Source organism: Leptonychotes weddellii, chromosome 10 (genome assembly GCF_054177405.1).
Source record: "Leptonychotes weddellii isolate Sample4059 chromosome 10, ASM5417740v2, whole genome shotgun sequence".
Classification (NCBI taxonomy): domain Eukaryota; kingdom Metazoa; phylum Chordata; class Mammalia; order Carnivora; family Phocidae; genus Leptonychotes; species Leptonychotes weddellii.
Window position 1 is genome coordinate 119,923,004 of NC_138378.1, and position 10,647 is coordinate 119,933,650.

General features: G+C 47.6%; 1 protein-coding gene across 1 annotated transcript; it reads right to left on the reverse strand.

Moving 5' to 3' along the window:
• Positions 1–7,316: 7,316 nt before the first annotated feature.
• SOX11 (SRY-box transcription factor 11) lies at positions 7,317–10,282 on the reverse strand. The gene has a single exon (XM_081797252.1). The coding sequence runs from the start codon at positions 10,192–10,194 to the stop codon at positions 8,866–8,868; it is 1,329 nt and encodes a 442-aa protein (XP_081653378.1). The 5' UTR covers positions 10,195–10,282; the 3' UTR covers positions 7,317–8,865.
• Positions 10,283–10,647: the final 365 nt, after the last annotated feature.

Consider the following 10,647-nt stretch of genomic DNA (forward strand, 5'->3'; position numbering starts at 1 on the left):
TCATCCATGCACTACCTTTTAGTTGGCAGTCACCCAGCCATATTGGCCCCGGTCGGGGCAGAGCGAGGGGGATGTGGTCAGTTAGTCCAGCAGGAAAGGGGAGTGTGGGACAGGAAGGTCAGCAAATGCTGGCCATCTATGCTATGTAAGCTCAAGCTAGATGTGCACTGGTGATTTTTTCATGGAAAGTGAAATCTAAAGGGTGACCTCCATCTCCCCTGACTTTTCCAGATCTACTCCTGTGCTGCCTATTACAGTTAGGTCCAGCTTTCATTGTGATCATCGATGACAAAATTTGTAGCCCTGCAATCCAGTCTTATGGGACGACAAAATATAAAGCAGGAGCAAGTCATCTGCTGTGGCCTCTCTCCACTTCCATTGTGCTCAAAACATCAAAACGCACCCCATTTTAATGAAGTTCTATGTGCTTTTGCCAATGCCAAAAATCTGGATTTCATTATTTCAAATTCACCAAGCTACACGTATCATAAAAGTATTTACTTTCAGGTAGAACCAATGTGTCTTCTGACAAGATTATCATCCATATTTGGGTGAAGACATTCTGTCCAGGCATACTATTTTTCTGGAGCCTTATAGATAAACAATCACTGGAGTAAGGGTACATCACCTCCCTCTTTCACTCCCAGATTTACTGGGAGAATAGTAAAGTCAAAGTTTTCATATTTTATATGTTTTCCTAGCAGGGGCTGAAGTTGTCCCTTCAATAAACTTAACTATTGAATTAAAAAAATAATTTCTATTTTTATAAAAAACCCACAGCATTGAAAGGCAAGTAGTGTAACAAATAGTGCAAGGAATCCCAATGAATAATTTGAAACTCGTCCAGTGGCCAGGATCCTTTCCTGCTAATTGCAAGGAATTCTTTACTAGATAAAACTGATTCAGGGTATACACTCTGTTTCCTTCAAAATAAATAAATTAATAAATAAATAAAACCCTACCAAAGTGAAAGACTTCCTAAAATATTCAGGAATAAAGTGAAAGCATTGATTATATAATGATTCGACAGTGTTGCCATCAATAGTTCTGATATTTGTCCTGTGGTGTGAAAAGTGGAAGTTGGTAGAACTAAAAAATTTTACCTAAGGGTGGTTGTGTTAATGGTGCACTTGGAAATTTGTTACAGTACAACACAAATGTTTCTACAAAACCAAATTTAATATACAACAAACACTCACCATGTAAACCCATCTTTAAAAAAATCTGATCATAATTCCAAGGATCACTTACAGGCATCCATAAAAGCATTTTATATCAAGAATCTCAATACAGAATGATTTCTATGTCAAAATACATTTACACTGTAAATCGTTGATGGGGGGGGGGGAAGGACACAGAGAAATGGGAGTTTGCTGGCACTGAATTCAACAGCAACTGGCCCTGATAATTTCCCTTCATTTTCTACTTGAAGCATTTCTGATCAAGCGTGTTCATCTGCCTTGCTATACTTTATGCTTTTGTCCACTCGATTGGCCAGTTAAAAATCTCGAGGCCTTATTATCATGCTTATTCCCATTGTCAGCGGCTCTCAAACCTGCCCAGAACGTTCCTGTGGGGTCTATTCCTGTCCAGGCTGACATCCAGGACTCCTCAAGCCTGTCTGGGATGATCAGTTTGGAGGACAACACTTTAGGAAATGGTACGGTAGTTATCAAATGCAAAACTGGAAACGAGTCACATAAAAACCACAAGTGCAGATCGATCACACAATTTTATTAGAGTCTTTTGAACAAATGTATTCCTCTGTGAAAAACTCTTGCAAAGAGACATTGGGGTATACTATTTTCAACCCTGAGCAATAACACTGCATACCAAGGAGGGTGGGTCACGAAGCTGGTTCCATTGGAGCACGAGCACAAGCCACTGATATTCTCTATGTGATCAGGTTTTTACAAAAAAATACATAGTTTTCAATAAATAATGCTTAATTTTACAACTTTGATACAGCAACGTCATACACTGTTCTAACACACTAAACTCTGCATGCTAGATAGTCTACAAGAAGACGAAACTTTGCCATGCATTTTCTTTTCCCCCTACTGCTATCAAACACTTCATCCTCCAGCGCGCCGCCCCGGGGAGCTTCACCCTCTCTCTGTTTCACAGCTCAGGGCGTGGGCTGGCATGCAAACTCTAAAACAGGGTCCCCCCCCCCAAACCACTCAGACTTCTAAACAAAAGGGTTTTCAGCTTTTCTGCTCCCAAACCTGGAGTGGCTCTCAAAGTAAGTTTCATGTGGCCTTGGAAAATACAGACTTGGCAACAGTGTCATGCTGAAAACTGCTCTCGCTCTTCAGGTGGCTCTGTCCCGGGGGCCACCGTGAAGCAGTGTGGGATGCCATGACCACCAGGAGCCGCAGACCGGAAAAGGAGGCCTCCGATTTGAAACAGTCCATTCAAAAAAGGGTGTCACAAACAAATGCAAAAGACTCTTCAACCCACAACATATGTACAAGAGTAAAAAGTAGACAAAATGGGAAATTAATGGTAATGGTATATAACGTTTCTCCCTATGTGACTCAAGGGATGGGGCATTGTGTTCTTGAACATAAGCTGGATGAAGAAAAATGTGTTAGAGGGCCCTTTGTCAATAGCTATTTGATCAAAATTCTTTCTACGGTATCCTGTGATTATTTCCAGTCGCTTTTTCTTTTTCTGAAGCGGGAATGTCATCTGTCTCATAAAGTAACATAAACATCAAAGTCCCTTCAAGGACCCTAGAGTAAATATTTTCTACGCATTTTCAAACTTTTTGTCATATTGCTTTATTTGTAATTTTCACAGCAGAGAAAACCCACGTCTACGTGACTACATAAAAGAAGTTTGATCAAACCACGACAAGGAAGCCTCCACGAACGCACATCCAGGCTGTTTCAATTCCTCAACTGCTTGTACGAAACCACATGTCAACTCCGTCATATTGCTTTCACTGGTTGGTTTTCTCGACGGAGAAGTTCTCTGTTTGCAACCACAGGCAACCAGAAGTTCCCAAGTCATTTAGAACAGTCCTATCTGTGCACTGGCAGAGGTATTGAATCTTTTAAGAGTATCTCTACCCAATAAAATTATTACTTTTATACATGGAACATTATGAACTTATGTTTCCCTTTGTAAGCCATTTTATACTTTCTGCACTTTTGTGCTTTTATTGAGTATAAAAATAGGTCTCCTTTAAAATTCTGTTTAAGTTCACTAAAAAACTACTTGTTTGTGAAATTCTCTTATAAACTCACTGCATCCACATGGAATAGATAAAACTAATTAGGCAGCTAATGGATATAGGTAGTGTTAAAAAAAAAAAGCAAAACCTCAAAGAAAAAAAAAAAAAAAGGCATGTTAGGAGTCAAGAGAAAAGAAAAGCCAGCAGCAAAGTAAAATGGAAAAAGAGTTGAGTTTAATAAATTTCGTTTAATATTTATTGTGACTGAAAACGTGGGCTCGACACGAGGGGCAAAAACCAAAACCCAAAACCAACCGACAACAACAACAAAAACCCCGAACCAAGTGGAAAAACAACTGAGTTCTTACCAAAGAGCAGAATTTGCCAGATCATCAAATAAAAGGGGATATGGCAGAATAAATGAAATAAATGAACAGTGAGAAAGAAGCAATAATTAAAAGAAGCCCAATCTCTGAGAAGCATGTGCAAGAATCATTGCACGGAGACAGTTACTTTGGGAACTCATGAACTCCTGTGTTGGGTTACATAAGGCTCAGACTCGGTACCCCCACAGGCCTAGGCTATACAAAGGGTATTTGAAACTGACATTCCTAATGGAAATTTTATAAAATTTGGCCCTTAGAATAACTGAGAAATATCCTGAAAAAATCTTCCCTGAAACTGTAATAAAGAAGGTTTCTTATCTACTGATAAAATCGACAACTCAGTAAACTATTTTTTTGCTGGTCATTCTACATTAAAAAAAAAAAAAGCACAAATATATTTGCCTCAGAAATCTGTTAAAAGCAGGGGACCACGCGGTAAAAGAGTATAAAGATCCTATAAATGGGAGAGTACAAGAAAACGTCTCTCCAAAATGTCCACAAGGATACATATGCCCATTGGAAGAAAAAGTAAGAATATACATATTATTAATCATCCAGAGAATAAAAAAGTTAAGATTGATATAATATATTTATATTGAATGACTACTTTAAAATAGAGCAACTTATTTGCTTTATTTCTCAGATTCCTTAGGCAAAAGTCACTTAAGTTCTGAAGTGAAAAAGAAATGTAAATTTCTTTTACTGGACCAATATCAAATGAGGATGGTTTCAACTCCCAGAGAAGAGAAAGACAAGTTTTGCCTTTTGAGTCTTTCTCTTTTTCAAAAAATAAAAATAACATAAAAACAACTAAATCCTCCTGACTGCTATACGCATGCATATTAAAATCACTTCCCCTTGATTAACATTACAAAGAAACATCTCTGCCCAAAAGGGTTGTAATGATCTTTCTCTAGCTAAAGGATAATCATTCTACAAATAATTTGCCCTGTGACTGTAGTCATTCATAACATACATAATATTTGCAAAGCACAGTTTAAATACACTGCCTTTTATTAGCGTTATTTTTTTTTTAATAAAAGGGATGCATATCAGAGTGTAAGAACTGGAAGATTATTTCCACAGTTTAAAGAATTAATAAGAGAATGCTGGTTTAAGGTCTTACAGTTGGAAATCTTACCAAAATGCCATCATCAAAGTCTGTGAACTAGTTATAAACAGCAGGATACCCACTGGCTAGGCTGCGGCGCTCTCAGCGCCCACCCCCCACCCCCATGTTACCATTTTAAGATATTCTGTCAATGCTTAGTTAAAAATAAGACTTACTTAAGAGACCAAAAAAAAAAAATGCAATTAAACTTTTATTGAAGACTATCCAGTGGCAAGAATACCTGTGTATTATATTATGTTTTAGACATTCAATAAAGAATTCATTAAGAATGATTTTCACAATGCATTCATCAAAACAGCCTTAAATATGGTTAAAAGCGCATCCAAGCGCCTGTCCTGAGTTCTAACAGGTTTTTAATTTAGTTCGCTGACCATCTATTTTTCTTTTCTTTTACTCTCAAGAACTTAGCTACAGAGCTTTTAAAAAAGATATTATTATTAAATCAAGACTATTTGTTTCCATCCCGAGGCCAATTATGTTATTAATTTACTTAAAGTTTCTACCTCACCACAAAAAATGTCCAAGATTCATCTATGATTAAAACATAAAATACATGCAAAGTTTTCAGATTTTCAAAATACATAGACTCAGTCTTATAAATGGGTTTGTGTTTTCAACGAGTTTCAGGACTGCAGCAGAGGGCCGCCACGTAAAACCACCAGCACAGAGAACTGTCAATTGTAAACCGCTGGTTCAATTATTCGTGGCTAAAATAAATGTCCGACCAATGACTACATTAGTCTATCATTTTGAAAGAAAGAAAGAAAAAAAAAAGGTAAACAACTCCAGAAATCCAGTTCTATATTGAGAACCTTGTTAACACCATCACCCCTTCCTTTTTCCCAAGTGTACTACTGAAATCTGATGGTTCATCGAAAGGAAAAAGCCACAGAAATCTGTCCATCTGTAGCAAAAGCTGGTTGGCTTCGCATCCCAGGGCTGGGGGCTGGGGTGGAGGCTCGCCCGGGCCGGAGGCAGGCTGGGGGAGGCCGCGGCTCCGAGCGCGGAGGAGAGAGGGGCCGAGGAAAAGTGGGAGGGGAGACAGGGAGGGTGCGGGGCCCCTTTGGCCTAGCAGTTCCCGGTGCCGTGCCGACGCATGCATTTGGTCTCGCCAAACCTCAGGAAAAATGGAGGCCGAACCTTGGTAAATCATGTCGGTAGGTTAAAAAAAGGGTTGTGGTGATTTTGCACTGAGTTTCAATTAAGCCGCTGCAAACCTCCCCCACTGCAGGCGCCGCAGCTCGGAGGTGGGGCTGGAGGGCTGGCGCGCGGGGCCCCGCGTGGCCTCCCCGCCCCCCTCGGCGCGGCCCCCAGGGACAGAGGGGCAGAAGGCACGGAAGGGGGGGCCGGAGCCAGGGCCTGCCGCGAGCGCTCGGACACAGGCCGGGTCTGGGGAAAGGAGAGCGGAGAAAAAGGGAGGGGGGCGGGCAAACGGTCCCCAGCGAGCAGGGAGCGCGCGCGGGATGCGGATCCCGCCCGCGCCGCCGCGGCCGGAACCCTGGAAAGGCAGTTGGGGAAGAACTACGGAGCAGCCGAACCCCCTTACCAGAGGCGGCCCGCCCGGAGGCAAGTTCCGGGGCGGCCCGGGAGCCGGCGCGCGCGCGAGGGCGCAGGCTACGCGGGTGCGGCGGCGCCTCCCCCGCCCACCCCCCGTTGGCTTTCTCCCCCCCGCCACCCTGCGGGCCTCGGGGCACCAGTGCGGTGTCCCCGCGCGCCTCCGGGCCCCACCGCCGCAGGCCGCGCCCTCTGTGCCTCCGCCGCCCCACCGACACCCCGGTGGCCGCGGCTCGGATGGCGGCGGCGGTGCCATGTTCCTCCCGCCGCCCCGCCGCGCCTCGCGCTCCCGCCGGCCCCGACAAATCGGTAAGAGACAGACACCGACAACCTCCTCCTGGCCCCCGTCGCCACTCGAGATCCAGAACTGTGGCCTCGCTCCCCACAGCATCTACCTCTGCGCACACACGGAGATGCGGCATTAGGGGGAAAAAATTCAAAACTGGAAACGGCCGTCCCCACCCTCTAAGGGGGAGCGGCGGGGATCAGAGCGCCCCGAGTGCTGGCTACCCGAGGGCGGCTGTCACCGCGACGCGCAGCCGGGACACAGCCCGGAGCAGAGAACGCACACCCCCCGGCAAGCGCGGGACACTGACCGCGCGCGCTGGCACCGTGTCCTCGCCGAGCCCGCCCCTCCCCGGCCGGCTCCCCGAGCTTCTCGGCGCTGCCCGCCCGCCCGCCAGCCAGGATGGGTGGAGAGAGAGTGGGAGTGGAGGAGGAGGTGAGAAAGGAAATGGTGGGGCGGGGGGAGGAAAGGGAAGGCAGAGAAAGAATCCTCCTCCCTCGTTTTCAATAACTAGCCACGGAAGGCAGAGGAAAAAGAAATCGGCCTGCCAATTGAACACTTTCCAGCCTAACCCCCACCTCCCACCCGCGCACACAACAGCCTCGTCACTGAGCTGCGACAACACGACCTCCAGTTTGACTTCTATAGAGACTATTGGCGATGCGCGTTTCTATCAGTTCCAGCTGATTTATTAAAATTGTCAGGATACAGACTTCCAGCACAAAAAAAAAAAAAAAAAAAAAACAGGCAATGATGTCGACAGTGCATTGAGTCTGCTTTGCCACCATTTGCTACAAAATATGCAGATGGTCTGTACTTTATTTAGATTATATTGCACAAAATGAGAAACTTTTTAAACTATGTGCCTTTTTTTTTCTTTTTTAGCTAAAAATCGAGAATCCAGTTTCAAACCTTCCATCTGGGGCCCCATCCACATATCACAGCGTATGAGATACATAAAGTCCTAGTATAGTACAGTACATATACAATCTTTAAACTAAGATAACAGCTCTGAGGTCTATATCACCATTTTCAATAAATCTTTACCTACAAATATTGAACAAATCTCTACTATAGCTGTACAAAAAAAAGTTTGTTTTTTTTTTTTTAAACCACAAGGCCTTTAGATGCAAGGATTACTTAAAAATTTTAATCCTTTTTAAACCAGGACATCACGTACCAACATACTTGCATGCTTAAAAAAAACAAAAAACAAAAAACCCAAAAAACAAAACAAAACAAAACAAAAAAAAAACAGAGGAAAAAAATCAAAAGGGAAGAAGTGCCTGAAAGTCTTACTGAAAAAACACAGCAAGAATGTTCCCTTTTCACTGTACAAAAATACGCCTGAAAATATATTAATTTTTAAAAAAGACTGAGGTCTGTTATGTATCAAAAATGTTTCAATACCTTTTGTACTGAGGTCTAGGCTGTCTGGTATTCAATCAAGGAGGTATAAGGGAACAAGTTACAAAAAAAAAGTTGGCAAGTAGAAATCACATTTGTAAAACCATAAACAATTTGATCTGAAAAGTAAACTCTGATCTTAAGTCAGTTCACAGTTTTTTTTTTTTTTTTGTGAGCGTTTGTACAGTCTGCATTTTTTCAAGCTCCCTGCAGTTTTGTTAAGAATCGGATGCATAGAAGACATCAGTTTTCTCCCTCCAAAAAAATAAAATAAAATAAAAAAGTTGCAATGGTCCCTTTTTTGTTTTTGTGTTTGTTTTTTTTTGTTTTTTTTTTTTAAAAATCACCAGTTCTTTAAGATCTCTTAAGAAAAAAAAAATCTCCAACCAACTCCCTAGCGTAACGGTTGTGCTGCCAAAAGGTCCTCTCCAGACGTCTTCCAGACTTCAAAGACCGACAAGCTTCAAACAGCGCCTTCCGGAGCGGGTCCTCCCTCCCCTCCCCCGCCCTGTCCCCTCCGCCTTTGTTGCAATCACGAATTTCAGGAAAAAGAAGTAGTAATTACAAAAACACATTTTTGGGGAAAAAATCACAACTCCAGACTAGGTATGCAACTACCTTGAGACACGATAAAGGAAGGGAGGGGAGCAAAAAAAGGACAGGAAAAATGTTTTAAAACTACTCATTTCACTTTAACTCCACCAACATTTTCATCATCTTTTCCAATTTCTTTGTGTCACGACATCATATCAAGATCAGCATCTTCTTGTCTCCCCTCCACCCTACCACCACCACCATCGACACCATCGACACCACCATCATCATCATCATCATCATCATCATGACCACCACGACTTCCTCCCGAGGAACCCTGCTCTGCACCCCGCGGAGAGAAAGAGCGAGAAGCGGGGCGCCCCTCTCAATACGTGAACACCAGGTCGGAGAAGTTCGCCTCCAGCCAGTCCCCCGCGATCATCTCGCTCAGCTCGGGCGTGCAGTAGTCGGGGAACTCGAAATGGGAGCCCAGGCTGCCCTCGCTGAACGAATCCAAATCCTTATCCACCAGAGACAGGGACAGGTTCCCGGCCGCCGCGCCGCCCCCCAGCTGCTGCTCGCTGGCGCTGTGCGCGCTTTGGGAGAAATTCAGGCTCAGGTCGAACATCAGGTCGTCGGCGTCCTCGGCGCCGCTGCTCCCGCTGCTGCTGGACGAGGTGGAGACGGAGCGCGAGGACGCGGGCGAGAGCGCGGGCTGCGCCGGCGGCGGCGCCTGCTGCTTGGTGATGTTCTTGAAGCTGTAGTAGAGACGGCTACCGCCGCCGGCGCCCGAGGTCGCGCCGGCCCGCACCTCGTCGTACAGGCTCGCGCCCTCGGGGGACTCGGCCGCACTGCTCAGCGTCGGGCTGGCGGGCACTTTGGCGACGTTGTAGCGTCTCAGCAGCTGCGGCGGCTGCTGGCCCGGCGGCTGCAGGAGCTGCTGGTGCGGCGGCTCGTCGTCGTCCTCGTCCGCCTCCTGCTTGATCCGCAGCTGCAGCTCGTCGTCGTCCTCGTCGTCCTCGTCGTCCTCGTCCAGGAACACACACTTGACCGTCTTGCCCGCGCCGCCGCCGCCGCCGCCGCCGCCCGCGCCGCTCACGCGCAGGCTGCCGAGCACGCAGTCGTCGCCCGCGCCGCCCAGGTCCCCGGGCTGGGCCGCCTTGCCCGCGCCGGCCTTGGCGCCGCCGGCCGCGGGGGCCGCGGGGGCCTTGAGCTTGCCGCATTTCTTGCTGGAGCCCTTGGAGGTCTTGGCGCCGCCCGCGCCGCCGCCCGCGCCGCCGCCGCCCGCCGCGCTCTTCTCGGGGCTCTGGCTGGCGCTGGGCTTCGCCGAGGGGTCCATTTTGGGCTTTTTCCGGGGCCGGTACTTGTAGTCGGGGTAGTCGGCCATGTGCTTGAGCCGCAGCCGCTCCGCCTCCCGGATGAACGGGATCTTCTCGCTGTCCTTCAGCATTTTCCACCGCTTGCCCAGTCTCTTGGAGATCTCGGCGTTATGCATGTCCGGAGACTGCTCCATGATCTTCCTGCGCTCGATCTTGGACCACACCATGAAAGCGTTCATCGGCCGCTTGATGTGGCCCGACGCCGTCTTGCACCAGTCCGGGTCGCTCTCGTCCAGGGCCACCGGGCTGCAAGCCATGAATTCGCCCTCCTCCGTGTCCAGCGCCTCCCGGGGCAGGTTGCTCTCCGCTTCCAAGCTCTCCGCCTGCTGCACCATGATCCGCCGCGGGGCTGGGCGCTCCAACCCGGGCCGCTCGGTCTCGTGCGGAGGTCCCCCTCCCCCTCTCGCCCCTCCACCTTCCCGGGCAAGTTGCAAAGTCCTCGGTACCCCGCGTCCGCGGCTCCCCCCCTCCCCCCCGCCCCCCCTTCCAGGCTGCACACAGCGGCTGCGGCGGCTGCGGCGGCGACGGCCGCCGGCGCGCGGGAAGCTGCGACGGGAGAGGCGGCGGCGGTCGAGGCAGCCCGGGACCCCTCTCTCTCCGGCTCGTGGCTCCCGCCGCAAGCGCCGGACCCCGAGCACTCCCAGGCGCGCGCGCTCCTTCTGCAAAAAGTTGAGGGCTCTCTCCCAACTAGTTATCAGGGTGTCATATGGGTGACATCACTCCGCGGGCCAGCCAATGGCTGGGGGCCGGCTCCGCCCATCTCCCTTTATTAACTCCTCGGCCACACC

Excerpts from the sequence above, each read along its gene's own strand:
- SOX11 (XM_081797252.1), bottom strand. The coding sequence starts at position 10,194 with ATGGTGCAGCAGGCGGAGAGCTTGGAAGCGGAGAGCAACCTGCCCCGG.